We start from the raw sequence: 19,702 nt of genomic DNA, 5'->3' as shown, positions 1-19,702 counted from the left end.
TACCGCTCGACTCACGTCACACTCCCTGACTCCAGCACCACAGTATTGTATTTAAAAAAAACATTTAGAGTAGTTCTACAAGCGTATTGGCTTACTTGTTGTATCCCAATTGCATTCCCCCCAGTACTCGTTCGATCTTATTCAACTGTGCCATCGTGTCTCGCAAATTCATAATATACTGAGATGACGGGGTACTAGTACCTGGGAGAAGTGCTACTGCCGTACAATAGCCCTGAAACCGGACCCAAATAAGTTTTAATGTTTGGGCAATGTGTTGCACCATTACGGATCGTTTTGCACTACTTCGCTAAAATCTCCGTCCGACTGTGTCGCCTAATACGTGAAACAGAATGTCTGTGTGTCAGAGAATGTTCCTGAAGGCTGTGTAACTTCAACATACAAGTTAAGAAACTACGTAAACTGAATGTCTATAACAATTGTCCGCAATGAAATTGACAGAGGAACCCTGATGACTGATGAATAAATGCTAATGTAACGTTACTTAAAGTTAACTAAAACGACTTCTGCAATAAACACTGCAGCATTTATAGCAGGTGATAATGGATGGTCCTTTTTATTTTTGCAATTCTCCGGGGTGGGGGGCTGCTAGGCCCCCTATTCATATATAAACAGTTCCATGAATTATTATGGTTGTAATGTCATATTATCATTTTTGTAACAAAAATTGCTTAATCAACTAATTGTAGGTGACAAGACTCTAGTGTGTCATTAATTAGTCTGTCACTGATGTCTAAAATGATCATAAACTCTAAAACATTGAAGGTAAACAATTTCCATTAGGAGGAAACAAGTGGCACCAGTCACAACTGCATATGCAAATCCAAAATTTCTACGGACAGCATACATCTGATAATATCAGTGCAGTGCTTAAAAGAACTATAGCACAAAGACCACAGAGAAACTGAGAGTGGTTAAAACTGACAACACAAACTTATTCAGTAAGTAGACATTCACTGGAACTCAGTATTGTACATGCTGGAGTGGCTTTCTGAGAAGAATGAAGTGGAGACCACAGCCCACTGCTAACTAGAGAGGAGTGAACTGTTTTTAACTATGGAGGAATTAAGCCTGATAAATAAAACACTGAGGCCATTTGAAGAAGATATTTGTGAAGTGTATTCTGTGTCTAAAGTGACTCCACTTGTCACTCATTCACAGAGCTGTAGCAGCATGTGAACATCAGGGCTGCTTCCTCACAGTTGGTGCAGCAATGCCGGTGGATTGAGAGCATTCACTGTTTTGCTCCCAGTTAATTTCTGGATGCTAGGTTTAAACACCTAGGATTCCAAAATAAAGACAATGTTGAGGCAATGAAGAAATGACTCCTCACTGAGATGAAGGAAGTCTGCCAGACAGTAGAGTCTGTTCATTACCCTAGCTCTACAGTAGCATCTACTTGTAGCTCAGTGCCTAGCCTACCATCTACTTCTAATTCAACCTCAGTGCTTAGCCTATTGTCTTGCTACTCTTGCAATGGTGCTAGTGCAGTGGTTAAGGTACTTGACTTGTAATTTGAAGATTATGGGTTCAAGCCCTGCCACTGTTGGGCCCCTGAACAAAGCCCTTAACCCTAAATTGCTTGACTTGTACTCAGCCATAATTGTAAGTTGCTTTGGCTAAAAAGTGTCAGGTAAATGTGCAACAAAATGAGGTTTATGGGCAGATTCTAATTCTTGTGTTTTGTCACCTCAACATTACCAGTCAGCTGAAACACATATAATAGCTGAAATGTGATATTACTGTGAGGAGAATCCAAAATCCAAAAAGCAGTCAACAAGGTAAACAAAACTAATAGAGAACAGGCAAAGAGGGTAATCCAAAAACAGGTAGAGATCCAATAAACCAGAGAAACAGACAATGATAAACAAAGGCTCAGAAACGTATCAAGCGATGAATAGACTTCACATCGACTGAACAGAAATGCAGGGTTTAAATACAAAGAAGACTACCAAGATACAGGTAATTAAAATAGCAGGTAATGGAACTAACTAGGGGGTGGAACCAAAAGAAACCAAAACAAGGAAAACGCGAGGAAACAAAACCAGGAAGTAAACAAACATTATGGCATTGCCGTGAGAACCACGACACGAGGGAGGGGCAAACGTGACAGAGCCCACCCCCCACCCCACCCCTAATGCACGGCTCCTGACATGCAAACAAAAAATGAACAAAACCCAAGAACCAGGGAACAGAACCAATAATAAATGGGTATAGACACTGGAAACATAGAAAAAGCAGGATGCTGAACCACTGAATAGATTCTAGCTTACACAAATAACAGCAGGACTGGAACATAGACAGAGACTGGCACTAGAACAGATACTGACACAGGTACCACAACTGAGACTTGAGTAACCACAGACATTAACATAGTGTCCAGAACAGGTGATGGGAGGAACATGAAGTAGAAACAGGAGCTGACTTGGCAGCCACAGAGGGTACAGGAATCATTGGGGTCTGGGAGGCCAACAAAGAGGCCTCAGGAGTCACTGACCGGCTGTGGGATGTGGCCTCAGGAGTCCTGAGCATTGTGGAAGGCCATTAGGGGCATAGGAGAGCCTCAAGGTGTGGCTGCTGGGACTAGCCTGGCACATGACGCGGGGACAAGTCTGGCATGAGGCGCGGGGAAAGGCCTGGCATGAGGCATGGGGACAGGTAGAGCGGCTTCCTCCACACCAGAGATAGGAACTGGCAGTGTGGCATCCACCACCCGGGAACAGGAACTGGAACAAGAGGGACAGGTTATTTCACGCCGAGCACAGGATCAAGCTGGGCAGCGTCCTTGACACTGGGAACAGGAATAGGAACAGGCTGGGCAGCATTCTTCACACTGAGAACAGGAACAGGCAGGGTGGCTGTTTACTTTAAAGGTTATCACAGTAGCAGGTAATGGAACTAACTAAGGGGCAGAACCAAAGGAAACCAAAACAAGGAAACACAAGGAAACAAAAACAGCATCACAGAAAATATTAGGGCTTATATTATTACACTATGAAGTTATGATGTTGTGGGCTTTTTTGTAATATTTAGAAATAATAGTATTAGTAATTAGAAATAGCAATAGAATTAGTATTTAGAAATAATAGTATTAGTAAAAAACAGTAAAAGTTAGAATTATTTTCTCCCTTAATTGCTATGGATCAGCGGCACCCCTAGCAATCATCTATACTACCTATACCGCGGGCCAGCTCTGATGTACCCTGATATGAATTTTGCATTATAGAGAGTGACTAGTATACTATTATTCAAAAAGAAATATAGCGAGGGAATAGCATGCATCTAAACACACTAATAAATCTCAGTTTACCAGTGCCAAAGCACTCAGATTCTTAGGTGAGTAATGCAGAAAGATGAATATGATGATTACATGATGGTGTCGATGACTTTTAAGTCAAAATTAAAAAATACTTTTTCAGACTTTTCAGCCTGCTCAATCAGACCTATAAGGGTCCCTGTTGGGACAGCAGGGCCTTTATAATATATTAAAGAGTGCAGAAATCATTTTGAAAGGAATTAAGTAATCAAGAACACATTGCGTTCTTGTTCGTGGTTTCAATGCTTCCTATTAGGCAGGTTTTTAGACCCTTTTGTTATAATTGTATAAAATATATAAACCACTTTGATGCAGAGAATATTTTTTGTATATCGTAAATATCCATGATTATTAATTGGTTAGCATAATGCTGTCAATGTTTGGGCAAACCACTTTGATGCAGGGAATATTTTTTGTATATCATAAATATCCATGATATTAATTGGTTAGCATAATGCTGTCACTGCTTGGGCAAAGGCGAGAATTAAAAAGTAACTGAAGCTAAAGCTCTAGAGCTGGACCTGGCTAATCTCAATCAAAGTCCAACCAACTTGCGAAGTACCCACCAAGCACTTCTCTAGTGTGAGAGAATTTTGTCGATTTCACTTGCATCCAGCTCCTCAAAGGCATCGATTTCCCATTCACGAAGAAGACCTCATTGGCCTTTCACTTGACAGCACTGAGCAACACATAAGAGCAATTGATTAATCTATCTGCAGACTTGCTGGTGTCTGCTCTTTGGACAAACATGTCTGGCACAATAAAAGTAAGTCAGCAGAGCGCTGCCAGAGCTGCGAATCGGTTCTCAGATCTCTGATCATCAGCTTCTTGGTTGAATTTCTGACTCCACATACCGATTCATACCAAGGCTTCTCAGTTACTGTTCTCAGTATGTATACCTTAAGAGTAATATTTTAATTCAGTATTTCATTTAATTATGTTTGTTATTGCCTAACTGTATCTTATTGCATTGTATTACTAAATAAAATTGTTACTAAATAATACACACATGTCTTGGATGGAAATCTGTCATTGCTGAGTATCTGGCCACTAAGTAAAAGTTCCCTGAAATGTTCCAGAAGTGAAGAACACTCCGCTCATAGTAATGGTCAGTGAAAAACATGGATGTTTGAAAGATGAAGGTCAATCAATATCAAATGTTATGTTTTGTAACAGAGTGTGATAAAACTATGATAATCTTACAGTCCACATTCGTTTGTTTGTTGCTGGTGGTGGTGTAGGATCCTTTGTGTCACTAAATTTCTCCCTCTGTGAAAATGTGTAACCTTTAGTCCAAGAAAATTTGTCCAAGAAAATGCATTTGGTTTTTACAAGAAATTGGTAGATTTCATTAAAGCTTTACAGTTAGTACTGGATTTACCTATTACAGTAGTAAGTTTAGAATATGGTCGAACATGAAATAAAATTGTCTTATTGAATTTATATTGCTTGCATCTATTTGTATGCAAATACATAAAAACTACACATTTACTGGTCAATGTTCAGTAATCAAATACAATCTCTCTCTGTGTCATGCAATAATCTGGCTTCAGACTCTCAATTGTACAGTCAGAGGTGTCCATGGTGCACAGAGAGCAGTCACAGCTGAGAGCAACAGGATATGTGACATGGGGGTCCACACCAGGAGGGCAGTCAGGCAGGCGGATGGTTTCATAACGGACATCTCTGTAAGTGCACACATGCTGATAGATAGTGGAGAATGGGCTCTTGTACACCGGCTCCTGTAGGGGACACATTATATGGGAAACCATTCATTACCTAGGCAGAGGAGTCTTTAGGATGCATTAGTAGATTGAGTGATGTAACAAAAAGGAGGTATTCTGGCTAGAAAAGAAGCTACTTATGCAGTACATCTTACTTAGGACATGCCAAATGAACTATGAACACCCCCGAAAAAGTCGATTTTTTTGTGCATACGTGCACACTGCATTCTCTTTACTGCTGCTTTAAAGTGGTCTGATGTTACTTTTCTGGACTGTTCAAAAGCCCCTCTTCCTTAATTATACACTTTACTGACAGCAACTACCTTGTACCTACACCTGGCCACTGTGTTAGGTACACCAATCTTAAGGGTGCTTGGTATAGATATACAGTTGCAGACTGTAGCAGATCTGTTGCTATATTTTTTCTCCACCCTGGTCATCACCATCACTGTAAATAGAATATGATTTGGGTAGCAAACCATTCTAAAAATGCCAGTAATACTGATGTGGTAGTGGTTGTTTTATTGATAGCTGTTGTTGGATTGGTGTATCGGACACAACAGTTTTGCAGAAGATTTTCCATATGTCAATGACACTGATGTGTTGAGATGTCTGCCACCATAAAATATATAGTCAACAAGCCAATAGTGGTCCTGTGGTATGATGAGCACGTGCAAATTATGCATGCCATAGTAACACAGGACTATAGACTCTATTTATGCCACTACAAGGTCTCATTGTTTCTAATAAAAGTGACTGGTGAGTGGATATGCAACTGCATGTCTCTCACTTATATTGATTTACAATTAAAATGCTTTATATCAAAAATATGACTGCTGTTTTCATGCAAAACAGGTGTTCAAGAATATTTAAGAATAGCATTTGCTTCATTCTAAAACAGGTATTCAAGAACAGCTCCCAAAAGAGCAGTGTAGTCACCTTGGTGAGGCAGTGTCCACTGCAAATAGTGGTTTGAAATACCAAGCATTTCGGACAGCCTTCTTTCTCCACTGACACGGTCTCGTTGACCAGCTCACAGGGCTCTAGTAGGTAACTTTTGGCAGGTGAGAATAAGGCAGCAGTGCAGCACAGGAGCAGAAGAGAGCAGACTGTAACCACTGACATCCTGTAAGAAGACAAATATAAATACAGTCAAATGTACACTGACAGGATAGTACATTAGAACATTAGGAAAACAAGAAGCTGGGGGAAGATATGTGGGGTTTATACAACAATATGTGTTTTGTGTGTGTGTGTGTGTGTGTGTGTGTGTGTGTGTGTGTGTGTGTGTGTGTGTGTGTGTGTGTGTGTGTGTGTGTGTGTGTGTGTGTGTAATATTCACTGCATTAAATGCCCACTATCAGCTTAGTGGTCTTACATTGGAGAATCCGCTGTGTGGTTGGTCAGCAGGCTGTTGTACGTTGTGCGGTAAGTGTTCAAACACTTGTGCATCTTGATCCATTTATATAGAATCGAAACCTTGGTTTGGATGTGTTGTGCTTTGAGTGACCTTATAAAAATCGTATTAATCTCAAATGGATTACATTTAAGTGCGCTGACATAATGACTTCCTAATTTCTCAAGGCTACATTGATTGTAAGAAGACACTAAAAACAGCAATTCTCTGTCTAGAATATCCTTTCCCAAGATAATGAATGAATAACCTTTTTTGACATTTAATTTAGAATTAGGATGTGTTCAGTAATGGGCAAGTGATCATTATCGCATGTATATTCTTAGAGAATGGAGTACTGGAACTAATCAAGATCTTCATTCAGGCAAGCTTGTCAAATATAATAGCTCAGTAATACAACGTATTAATGTCATTAATCATCTACGTGAGCATAATTAATTCCAACTCTATTTTTTCATTAAGTAATTGGATATTCAAGGACATTTAAAAAAAAACTGAGATACGGAACTTACGAACTTAGGTACATGTTGCAGTCGGGAATATTAGAGGACCGTAATATTGGTGGGAGAGTGATTGCCAGTCGGCCCTCAATGTCACTCATATTGTAACAAAGGAGGTGAATTAGAAACCGTATGATGATAAAAGTGTAGCGTTAAAAAAATGGCAGATCCGGATCCCGGGGACAAAAAACAGGTTAGTATTTTCTTTTCTTTTTTTTATTTTGGTGTTAGTCGGTAACCCTAGCTAGCTAGCTAGTAATAACAAATCTTTTAGCAATAGCTAGTAGCTAGTTAACGTTAGCTAGGTAGGATTATGTAGCCTATTTACATAACTACCTATCTTAGTTTAAGGAGTAACGTTATCAAGAGTGGTCGAAAGGTCTTTCAATTCGTAATGCAACATTGGTGTATGCCAACCCCATACAGTACGTATGCTATTGCGCTTATTGCTTTTTTGCCTTTCTAATATTTTACTATTATGCTTCACAGGGCTTCAGACTTTTAGGGATCATTGACATTGAGAAAACTCCTTGTTCACGAGATGCTATTCTCCATGGTGCCGGGGGATCTGTCGTTGTAGGACTCGTACATTTTTTGGCAACAAGTAAGTCTAAGATTTTAATACTTTGTTTAACGTCTTATTTCATTGCTGTTTATTTAACCATACAGAAGGCAGTATCTTATAAACATCAATTATTATTAGCTTTGTAATGGTCTTCAGCCTAGAAAAACATGGTTCTACTGCTTCTTTCACCCTTTTTTACAGGCAGAGTGAAGCGGTCATTTGATGTTGGCATGGCTGGATTCATGCTAACAACACTGGGTTCATGGTATGTGATCACACTGCTGAAGTGCATAATCATGTCAGGTTCCTCATGTTTTATTGTTATAATGTACAGATTATTATATATTATATACAATATGGCAATATAGACCAGACCATTTACTCTCTTCCTAGGCACTTGGTGTGTATATTAATGTGAATATTCTTTTTGAATAATGTCTGCAATGTGTATACCCTATGATCTAACATTAGCAGTAACACCATCACTGTTCATGAGAACTCATTTGCTAGTGTAAATAGTTTGACCAGTTTGTTCACAAAACAAAAAAAAATCTAATTTAAAAACAAAGTGTCGTTCACACAGTTGCAAGAGTATAATTATATCACTGTATCTAGGATTGTTAAAAAGTGCATAGTAATTACATAACAAACTTATGACTGCTTGTTGTTGTTACATTTGGAGCTTTTAAGAGGGGAAAAAAAGAAAATAAACATTTTTCTACCTTCTGGGATTTTTTTTTAACGTGGATAAATGTTCATAAAATGACAAAATATGGCACACCGATAAACTTGATTGGCAACATTTGATGAGAATATTTTCTTTCAATGAAAATATTACTGATGCTTCCTTTTATTTAGGTTGTGTAAACATCTTGGACAATTTCACTAAAACAATTTAATTGTTCAGTTATCTTACAATCTTCATTTTTACTTTTTTTTTGATGAAATAGTTTTGTAGGTATGTTGTTGGATGATCTGTAACTGAAGGCATCTTTAAAATCATCTGAACAAACTTTGAATAAAACTAATTATATTCCATATATTGAACATCTAATAATGCTGTTCTTATACATTGTAGGTTCTACTGTCGATATAACAATGCAAAACTACGGATTCAGCAGAAGATTATTCAGGATGGGATAAAGAATAAAATGATATACGAAGGGACAAGTCATGATCCCACACGTACAGCAAGAAATCAGTGAAATAATCTCAATGTTGAACTGCACTTTTATTTCTTCCTCATCTAAATCTTTGCATTTCATCCTTTCATCTAAATGTGGGTTTGTTCAGTTGCTTAAATATGAAACACATTTGCCTAATCTGTTAAATTTGGAGAAAAAAAATGTATGAAGTTAGTGACATAATAATACGTATATACTGTGTGCTTATTGTTTCTGTATGTAATGATAGTAATTACTGTTTTAAAAAATGAAGCTTGTTGTTTCATAATCTCATGGTTTATGAAGATATACCATGTATATCATAGCATGAAGGCCACAAGCAAGAACTCGTCAGTCATATCAGTACTGTTGCCAGATGGATTTTGTTCATCCAAAGTGGGAGCAGTTGGAGTCCTATTGGTGCTATCAAAATCCATCGCGATTATATTAGTTCCGTTCTCCTTGAGCCCCAAGCACGTTTTGTAGAGGAAGACTAAAACTCAGGAACAGCAAGGAGCACATTGCTATGACAACGTACAAAGTGACCTCCATTCTCCTGGCCTTGCATGCAGTCAGTTCATCCATTTGGTAAACCTAACAACAGTACATATTATTTTAGTAATGAAATAGCCTTTGATGGTATTTCATTGTTCTGGCTATGTGTGTAATATTTTATTCCATATATATATGGGCATTCACACAAGTCTATCTGTCAAGGTACTGAAAGAAACACCTGCCAATGCAAAATGGTACCAGATTTCCAGTAACACATTTTGTTATCTGTAAGCTCTGCTGGTTCAAACACCTGGACTTTTTGGATTTTTATCAAGGCATTATTTATTTATTGCATATTTGTCCCTCATTATACCTTCAATGGGCTATAACCCTATCCATTCATATAATTCATTATCACTTCATTCAATCATGCAGTATACCTCCACCTTTCCCCATTTAAAACTTGAAAAATGAACGCAAATGCAATAAACTCATTACCGTTTCATAGCATTATGCCTGTGCAACAGAAAAGGGAGGGGGAAATGTTGCTAAAACTGCCCTAGTAAAATGTGGCAGGTCTACTGTGCATCTCATATCTTAGTCTCCAGCTAAATCATACTCAGTTTACACTACCAGTCAAACACTTGGGCATATTAAAACAAAACAATTTGCACACAGAACAAGAATGAAGTTCAGAATTGAGTCTGGATTATGTGTTCCATTTCAGAACTGGACAAAATATGCAAAACTGCCCCCACCCCAACAGTGTGTGCTATGTGCACCCCTCCCCTACACTACTTAAGAACACATTTCAATCAACACTGCGTTTACAACCAATTAGTACATGCATTGGTGAGAAGCTGCAGCCAATCACACAGCATTCTCTCAACCAGTAACCACAGCCCACTGGAGGGCTGCATTGGGCAGAAACTCCACCCAGATAGGCACATGAACGCAAGGTCCTAGCACTGAGAGTGAAACATGCTAACCATCAAGCCATACCCTCATAGCATATGTGAGAATTTATTTTAATATATCATAGGTGGCTGCCTCATTAAGCTGGTTAAGAGAACACTGATAGCATTCAAAGTGGTCATCAAAGATTTAGATTTTGATGAACGTAAAATCTAAGAGTCAATATTTATTAAAAACAGCATAAATCACGTTATTTCACTGTTTTGATGCCATCACTTTTTAAAATGTAGTTAATAATTAAATATTAAACAGAGTAGGTGTGTCCAGATATTCCACTGGTAGTATTGCAGAAGGCTAATTTGAGCTCACATGTTCTCTTCAGATACAGATGATGGAGGATTACTGAGTGTGGGTGAGATGAGGTACATGCCTATTTGAAGATAGGAGCCCTGTTGACATCCTCTAATCCAGTGTTCTTTGTGTGATAGTAAGAACTGTAATGAGTGCAAGGTGTTAGTCAGGCAAAAAACAACCAACAAACCAAAAAAACAGACACCAAGTACTAACTTTGTGTTTTTATTCTATAACACATGAATTAACATCTGGCAAACAGGTATTCAGCATGTGCACATACAGTATGTCTACCGCAAGTTTGTTGTGGCACAAAAAATATGAAAATAAGGTTAAAATAAATAACATTTCTCCAGGTCTTTAAACATTCAGACAAGGTTGTACCATTATTATATAATCATAAGGCCTCATAATCAAGAGATTATGCGGTTCTGTATTAAACTTAAAATACATAGCACTAGAGTGTCACTGATTGATAGTTCATGAGCTGACTGAAGTCAACAGTAAATTCAGTGGGGAAAAAAAATCATATGGCATTACTTTATTTGAATAATTTGTTTGCTTTGCATCAATTGAGGTGAAGTGAGATGGATCACAGGTTCACACGTGTGAGGTGGATCACACTTTTATTTTTAAGGTGGTAGGGTCTCAGAAGTCAAAACAAATATGCAAGATCATGTGTATATGAGCCATTACTATACATAAAAGTCTCTTAAAGAAACAGAAAATGGTAAATATACACAAGAAATGACCAAATGACCACCTGTAATGACATGGTTGTTGAACTTGAATCATATTTATGAAAGGGTGAATTTGCACAAATATCACTTCTGATCTCCTACTAAGATAGCAATAAATATTATCCCCTTGGTTTAGAAATGTTGACTTGTTATTAATAAAAAAGAGGAAAACTCCTGACCAAAATACATCAATTCTGTTAAGACAAAATTTGCCTTAAAACACACAACAAAAACAGCTCATACTTTAACTCTTAGTTACAAACTCAATAAAGCACATAGAGTCACACTCCCAGTCATTTTAATAGACGTCTTTGGTCCTTTTCATTCACTGAAACAATCATATTTAACTGTCTGTCAAATAATGCACAGGAATTTGTGATAGGTTTTTACATTTGAATTCAGCATAGTTTTCCTTTGTGCAATACAAGCCCAACAAAACCTGTGCTTAAATACTATATATGAGGGTTGCCTATTCTAGGGTTACTGGATTCTGTCAGTTATAACTGCATAAAATTATCAGAACAAGTATTTTGTAGTAATTTTGCTTGGTAATTTATGGTGAACAAAATATATTAAAACATACATATTTTACTTAACACATAGTAGCTAAGCCTATTAATAAATCCTTGGATATGTGTGCTCCTAGATCACAGTCTTTGAAAAAGTCCATTGACACATACAGGTCACATGATGCATTGCTTACAGAAATGATTACTGAACAATCCGTTCTTCAGGATGCATGAAAATATCCTGCAGTTTCAAACATTTCTCCATTAAGCTCACAAACAGTACAGTAAATGTTTAAGTCACAGCCACTGTTAGAAACCAACTAAGAAACCGACATTAAAGCGACAAAAACTGCCAACTGAAGCACTTTTGAAGAGATACATTTGCTTCTGTTGCCCATTTAACAGCATTCGCAACACACAGCTGTGCTATATACAGTAGTAATAATCCATTCATAGATGTGGAAACTGTAATGAAAATGTATGACCAAAGGGCTCAAGCAAAAACCTAAGGAGCTATTAAAAGTTATTAAGACTTAAGTCATTAAGGGTTACGGAACCTGAGGCCAGCATCAAGAGGAGGAGGGTCTGTCCTGCAGTCCTTATATGTGGAGTTTTCAACTATTTCAACTGCCAAAGCTAATGGAAACTCTGAACAATTTCTCCTCACCTCAAAAAGTTTGAGATTTTCTTGTGATGGCAAAAATAGCAAAAATAACAGCAGAGCGCAGATTTATGTGCAAGCAACTGCGGGGATTCATTCTAAATCGAGAAGGAACTCACTTGTTTGCGCTTGTTAATCAGTCGGTCTCTGTCTTCAAAGACGGCATTAATTGCATCAGGTGTGCTCCTTCTGGGCTGGAAGGAAAACCTGCAGAAGAGCCTGCAGATATGCCTGCAGTCACTGTAGACTTATCGGATAAGACTGCACACACCTACAGCATACAGTGTAAGAATGCATGTTGGGAATGAACCCATTACATGTGCTTTTTTGGACATCAGAGAAGGATTTAAATCCATTTCAGGCTAAATATCTACAACCAGTGAACTATCATAGCATTAAAAAAACTTTATTATATCATAGACATTGGTTACCGAGTCAACAAAATTGCATGAAGTAACCATTGATTCATGGGCGTTAAATATTAAAGCTGATGGATACATAATGATAGATAAAATAATATGAATAAAGTAATTTCAAAAGACACTGAATAATAAATTATAGATTCCGTGTTGTAATATCTTACATTTTGCACAGCGATCACATAAATATGTTCTGCAGAGATTACAGGGATCAACAATAAATAAAGTAATTTATACAGAAGAAATCCTTTATAGCCCAATGAGTGCTACAATGTCAAGGCAAAAAAAAAAAATTACAATCAAATGGGACTACGGGCAAAGCCAATTCATGATACCAGCAACAACGACGACAAAAATAAACAATGCATCAAACAAACAAAAAACAGCAATCTCCTCACAGGATGATGTCATACACTCGACCTACACGTCCCAGCCACTCACGCACTGCCTGCCGCACTCTGAGGTCAGTCACATGACATGTCAGCTGACTGATGCACGGGAATACGACCGGCTGGAGGGCGATGAAGATGGGGTCTGACAGCAGTTGGATTTGGTTCAGGATGGTAAGGACCATATTGGTCCATGCCTGGATGTACGAGAAGACCAAGTTAAGACAAAATTGCTAAATGAACGCTTCATCCAAAGACATCAAAATCTAGTGGTCTAGTTTGCAAAATGCTAGCTGAAACTTACTGATGCTGTAATAGATTTTTAAATTTATGTTAATTTCTACCAGCTATGTAAGGAAACCATCCCCTCCCTTCAGAATCAGGCCCTTCATCTGAATCCAAAGCCCCTCCCACCACTTAACACTTACACTTAACACCTACTCAATCACCTCCCTGTAGGGACGTGTCCTGAATGGTTAATGCAAACTGTTGAATGTTTTGGAATGTTCAGAACCCAATGCAGTCACAGGGCAGCTATTTTCATGATAGCAATTGGAATGTACAGTATGACCATGGTCTTTAAGACTCCTTAAACTTTTATCAGACGAATACAAACATAAATAAGGTAAGCATAAATGCAATTCTCTTACTTGTATTTGTGCCTCCGAGTCTCTCAGAGAGACATTATGGGAGCTGGCAGTAGAGCCCGAGCGGGGCCGCTTGTCCTGCCGCAGTAGCTCTGGCCCTGCACTGAACGAGTGGCGCATGGGCCCCTGCTCCACCAGCTGCTGGGGCCTCTGGGGCCCCTGCGAGTCCGCTGTGTCTGCTCTCCTCTCACCAGCCTTTGCCTCCCTCACGAATGCAGCGTGGTTGTGCTGCTGCTTACGCTTCTTGTACTCGATCATCAGCTTGGTGATGGTTTTATCTGTAGCAATGCTGTACAGCTTGTTGCCGGCACTCTCCCACCATTCCTTCTTTCGGGCGGCCTCGCCACGCCTCTCAGCCCACTGCTGGAGCTGCGGCATGGTAATGCCTGGCCCAGCAATTGCCCCAGGGCTACGCCGCTCCTCGGGTAGCGCGTCAGCTGAATGAGGGCGAAGCCCATCCTCAGAGGGCGTGCCATGGCCAGAGGGCCCCCCGACTGAAGGCGTGGACGTCTCAGATGGGAAAAGGGGAAGGAAGAAGAGGGCGTCGGGCCGCAGGGTGGGCTGCTCCTCGCTGCCACTCTCCAGGTCCAGGTGCATCTGGATGTAGTTGTTGCAGAGGTCTGCGCAGAGCTTGTGCAACCGAGTGACCAGCCAGGCCCAGTCAGCACTGCTGGCTGGCTGTGTGCTCAACGAGGGCACGCGCACGCGCCACTGGCGCTTCTCCCGCCCACGGGGAGGGCTCACCTGTGCCGTCTCCTCGAAGATGTCCTCATCTTCAGACGAGCACTGCTCGGATGAGTCCGAGGTGCCCTCCTCCTCTTCGCTGAGGATCTTCTTCACCTGGTCCACCGTGATGTTGTCCTGGTTGACCAGCATGGCACACAGCAGAGCCTGAAGGGCCCGGCAGACAGTAAGGAGGATGAAGTAAATGATCATCGGGACTCTCTGTACTAAGATGGTGAAGGTCTGTACAGTAGATGCAGTAAATAACTGCTTCACTTTAAAATGCTTTCATTTTAAAATATTAATGTGGTCCAGAGGCTACGATTCAATAATAACCAAGGTTATTGAAAGGGCCACATTTACAGAAATGATTGTTAATGTACACTGTTTCTGTAAATCGAAATTGACCAAGAAATTAGTGTGCATGGAACCAGTTATTATGACCTCAAGTTCATCTTTAATTCAGCCTTAGAAAAATGTGCATTTCGGAATGAATTCCCTAAATCCCATTTCACCAAGAATTCACAACATCAGAAAAATAAGCATAGAAACACAGCCACCAGGCCTCAGAAACAGCACCTGGAAGTAGATGTTGAAGCTCATGGCGGACTGGCGGTAGAGGTTAGCAGCGCTGCACACCCCCGACACCTTCATAAGGAGGTACTTGAGTCCAGGCCGAGTATCAAAGTCTCGTGCCGTGCAATACGATTCCAGCAGCAGGTCGAAGATGATGGCCAGGTTCTGCATGGAGATATAGCGCAGGAAGCCAGCAGACTTGGGCTCTGACACGGGTGTGACCCGATCGTGGGCCTCAGTGCTTCCTGAGCCCTTCACAAACTCTTCCAGCAGGATGTCATAGAGGTTTTGTAGGAGCACTTGATGGGACAGCAGACTCACCACTATTGTCCGGAAAGGAATTCTGTGGAGGACAGCACAAGAACCCATTCCAGGAACCATTCAATAATCATTCAAAATTATATTAACAGCAAATATAATTAAAAAACTATTTTTAAGTCTTGGCTTAAAAGCAGTAACTGAAGGAGCGCATCTCATGTTCAGTGATGGGCTGTTCCACAGAATCTTTGCGGTAACTTCAATGGCACGGTCACCTTAGAGTTTCTGAGACCATCGAGCATCCAAAAGTAACTGATCTGAAAACCTCAGAAACCTAGGAGCTGAGTAAGGGTTCAAGAAAGTCATTCTTACTGGAAAGGGCTTTCCCTGAGCAAGGCCCTTAACCCTCAATTCCTCAAACTGTATTCAGTCATAATTTTAAGTCACTTTGGATAAAAAAAGCATCCGCTAAATGCCACAAATGTAAATTTAGCTGATTTTTCTCATCTTCAAGGCACTTAGAGACACTTCAATGAGCACAGATCATTAGGCAAATCATCCTCAGATGGCAACAGAGCTGAGTTTCATCAGCATAGCAATAGAAAGAGATGATGTACTTCTTAATGATGTTACAGAGTTGTAGAATATTTAGTGAGAAGTGTATGGGCCTTACAAAGGATCCTTAAGCAACTACACAGCTAGTTACAATGATGGGTAAAAAAAAATCTGTTAAAGTTTTAATAGAAAAAGTCTATGATGGCCTATGATGCAGGTCAATCATATTCTCAAGATATTAATTTGTTATAATCTATGCTGTCAAAGGTGATAGTGAGGTCTAAAAGGATCAAAACAGCAGTCACCAAACCTAATTATAAATAACAAGTCATTTCTCACATTAAAAAGGGTAATGTTTGTGTTTCAAAAGCTTGAAAGACTGAACATTCTATGAAAAATATGAAAAAATTTGTTTGGGTATGAGCAAAGTTGGGAAAGACTACCTAAAACTTTGAAGAGGAAAATAATATGGAAATAAATCAGAAATTACTAATTACCTCAAATTTGAGTTCATGTTTTCTAAGCAGAGGCTGCACTAATAATGATTGCAATGCACAGGAATGTTTCTGAAGGTTAAAGAAGTGTTTACAATGGAAAGCACTCTAGAGCATGTTACATCAAATCTAGCTGTTAATGGACATGAAGGCATGAACATCACAAGAAGACATAATGGGCTTCATGTGGCATACAATACAGACAGGCTCAAACTGATTAAAAACAGAAGTATGGCCTGAGTCAAATGAGTGATCATAATCAGAGGGCCTAATCTATAATTTGATATTCTGTAATATGAAAATGATATTCTGTAATAATTTCAGAAATTATTATTGTATTTACAGCTAGCTATTTAGAGGGTTACATACAATACTACAAGCATTGCTGATGCCTAAGACTTGGTCCTAGTCCTTGGTTTTAACATAGCAGTTCAATATCTCTATGACTATCAGTTACAGGATAAACTACATATTGCTGTGGTGCCTAGACAGCAGATTTAACACTTCTTTTAAAAATCATTAAAAATACATTAAAATGTATCAGAATGCATACAAAACAGGCCAAAAGTTATTTCCTAAATATCCTCAAATTTTGAACAGGCTAAACTATTCGTCTTATAATCAGACTTGCATATACCTCCTTAATGTTAAAAGCCTGAAAGTCTGAAGATGAATCCAAGAATAATTTTACATTTCATTGTTTGATCTGAATCAAACATAAAACGCTTGAACAAAGTTCTAAACGATTTCAGAAGACCTGTGAGGTCAGTGCTAGGGGGATCAATGAAGAGAAACCAGCAGAAATATATTAAGTGATTTTAGTGCAAGACAAACAAGCTCTTACCCAATTTTCCTGCATCATGGTGAGCATGTGGGAAAAGAAAAGTAAGTCAGCATGCAAATGTGAAATTCAATCAGTGCATCTGGGAATAATAATCAGGAATTACTGCAACTGTCATTTTTAGCACAACAATGGTGTTTTGTAAAATGTATATTATATATTCACAATACATTTACTATCCTCTGTTGATGTACTCTGAGGATAGCACAAAGAATTAATCAGTTTCTGATTAGGGCTTTTATTGTGTGTGTCTCTCTGTTATTTTGAGCTTTAGCATCAGTAGATGTACTTGTCTTGATTTTCTCTTTTTGATTTCAGGAATTGTCATATGTACTGTGTGTTTTAAACATGTTTTTAAAAATGCTTTCCATCCATCTGCCCAGGACAGCAGATTAAAATTAGCCTTTTGGTTAACTCTAGCTCAGTTTTTTATATTAACAAATTAAACTAACTTATGCACACTTTCTCTGGTTAAAGAAGCTCCCTCTTCTACCTTTTAAAAACTCCTAATATAAAAAAAGCATTCAACTCCATTAAAAAAAAGGAACTTAAATAAATTTAAGAGTAGAAGTGTTTTACAAAGCTATAAACAATGTGTTGGGTGGCCGTATTCATCTAACTAGACGTTTCCCACCTCTTCTGAGTGTGACCATTGGATTGCTGGTCTGCAGGAAGTTCAATGATGAGCACACAGGACTGAGCATGCTCAAAACCTTCTTTGCTGCTGGGTGTCTTAGGAGAGCACTGTGTATCCAGCATAAAGACCTATAAGACAAAAACAAATGAACAGCAAACTTCAGTATGCCACTGACCACTGGAGAAAAAGCTGTCTGGGTTTCTGTGCAGCAGCGTCTGTGACATAGGCTGAGGGACGTGTGCCGGACTGCGGAGCACCTGTTGTGCCATTGCACGAATCCTCAAGTACTCGGCCTCCGCGGAAGCAGAGTGGGTCGGCGCCGCTACTTTCACCTCACATGCGTCGCCCGTGAAAGTGTCTGAGCCACTCCGGAAACAGGCAAGCAGATTCTACAGGAGGAGAAGGGAAATGCTCAACAATGATAGCGTCTGGATCGTTTTCTGCTGCTTATACTTGCGTGCCACTGGATGGTCCACTTGCTGGATCTAAGTCCATTTACATTCAACAGCTACTTTATTAGAAAGGGCTACTTTATATCTACATCCACTGGCCATTTAGTAGGTACACCGATCTTATAGGTCTCACTTACAGATGTGAACAAGCGTGAACAAGTTATCAAATCAACCTCTACCCTGGTCAGGGCTCCTCAAGCTTCTATACATGTCCCTGCTGAGCAGTCTGACACCCCAAAGCATCCAGTTAACAGCAAATTTTGCCTGGCTATAGACCCTCACTATAAACCCTCAAGGTGCTTGTATTAAAGTGGTATTTCTAAAAAAGATATAATAATATCAATTATAGGGTATATTATTGTGTATAGTTTAGGCAAATATACTAAACAGAGCATCACTAAGACCATACTTGACGAAAACGTTCATGCCCACCTCAAGTACATAAAAGATATGTTGAGCTGAGAGCCCAGGGTATTATTCTGAGTGGTGTCATTAAACTGGAACCAGTCTCCCAGTACACAATGGTGACTTACATCAAGCCTCTTATAGCCAAGAGAGCTGAACGGGGGCTTCAGCATATGAACTGACACATTCAGACATGTCAGAGAGAGCTGAATGAGGGCTTCAGCATGTGTAATGAATGATACACTCAGACATGTCAGAGAGAGCATTTAAGAGATGTTCACTCCAAGACTATAAGCAGTTTTCACACAGTTCATTTGGAATTATTCTAGAATCATAACCATTGTGTTGCACAGGTTATTTTTGCATATAGAATATTCCTTTTCATAATTTTTATCATCTCCATATAAAACAGATAACTTCGTCTTTAAACATTATTATATCTGTCTGAATATTGTTGGTGATAGAGGACATTTTTGGCAAAAACGTTTTTGTTGATGACAAATAGCTTAATGCAACATGGACATTTATGTAAACATGTGAACACCATGTAGTGATTGAGCACACATAGAAAATGTTCTCATTTTTCCATGAAGAGTTTACTAACTGCAATCAGACACATTAGGGCAAAGACAATATTAAATTATGAATGTTCTTTTAGGCAAAGTTAAATACTCCAACTGTGTTAGCTTCTCCTTTAAAACATGGTGTTATGAGCTCTGAGGAATAGTACAAATCAATCACCTCTGTGAGTCAGTGAACGTTTGCACTTTATACATTGCAAAAGTTTGTAATGTAAAAAAACAAACATCCGTCTTTAGCTTTGGAGTACTGATCATCTCCAATGTTTTTCCCATACATGTCATTTTTCAAATAGAGCTCATAAGTGCATCCATATAAGACTATTTTGTCATTCTTATTGAGCATGCAGTTAATTT

General features: G+C 39.1%; 3 protein-coding genes across 4 annotated transcripts in view; 1 reads left to right on the top strand and 2 right to left on the bottom strand.

Moving 5' to 3' along the window:
* Window positions 1–4,664: 4,664 nt before the first annotated feature.
* Window positions 4,665–6,489, bottom strand: lhb (luteinizing hormone subunit beta). The gene is made up of 3 exons (XM_027027610.2): window positions 6,437–6,489; window positions 5,998–6,184; window positions 4,665–5,076 (listed from the first exon to the last, which is right to left on the bottom strand). Coding segments are annotated over exons 1-3 (429 nt in total). The 5' UTR covers window positions 6,439–6,489; the 3' UTR covers window positions 4,665–4,836.
* Window positions 6,490–7,019: 530 nt separating this feature from the next.
* Window positions 7,020–8,989, top strand: LOC113587690 (cytochrome c oxidase assembly protein COX20, mitochondrial). The gene is made up of 4 exons (XM_027026474.2): window positions 7,020–7,165; window positions 7,462–7,576; window positions 7,739–7,802; window positions 8,616–8,989. The coding sequence occupies exons 1-4, from the start codon at window positions 7,133–7,135 to the stop codon at window positions 8,740–8,742; spliced, it is 339 nt and encodes a 112-aa protein (XP_026882275.1). The 5' UTR covers window positions 7,020–7,132; the 3' UTR covers window positions 8,743–8,989.
* A 1,681-nt stretch (window positions 8,990–10,670) lies between these two features.
* The window catches only part of arfgef3 (ARFGEF family member 3), a 33,465-nt gene continuing 24,433 nt past the window's right edge, over window positions 10,671–19,702 (bottom strand). The window contains exons 31-36 of one of the 2 annotated variants that reach the window (XM_027026455.2): window positions 18,168–18,299; window positions 17,908–18,038; window positions 17,277–17,285; window positions 15,129–15,468; window positions 13,830–14,717; window positions 10,671–13,376 (exon numbers count right to left, since the gene is read on the bottom strand). In XM_027026455.2, coding sequence (XP_026882256.2) covers window positions 13,185–13,376; window positions 13,830–14,717; window positions 15,129–15,468; window positions 17,277–17,285; window positions 17,908–18,038; window positions 18,168–18,299 — 1,692 coding nt within the window. In that variant the 3' untranslated portion in view covers window positions 10,671–13,184. The remainder of the gene's footprint in view (window positions 13,377–13,829; window positions 14,718–15,128; window positions 15,469–17,276; window positions 17,286–17,907; window positions 18,039–18,167; window positions 18,300–19,702) is intronic. The other variant, XM_027026464.2, reaches the window with a different exon arrangement.

This window comes from Electrophorus electricus, chromosome 11 (assembly GCF_013358815.1).
Source record: "Electrophorus electricus isolate fEleEle1 chromosome 11, fEleEle1.pri, whole genome shotgun sequence".
NCBI lineage: Eukaryota > Metazoa > Chordata > Actinopteri > Gymnotiformes > Gymnotidae > Electrophorus > Electrophorus electricus.
Note: the sequence above shows the minus strand (reverse complement) of the source record. Positions and strands in the feature narration are given on the sequence as shown.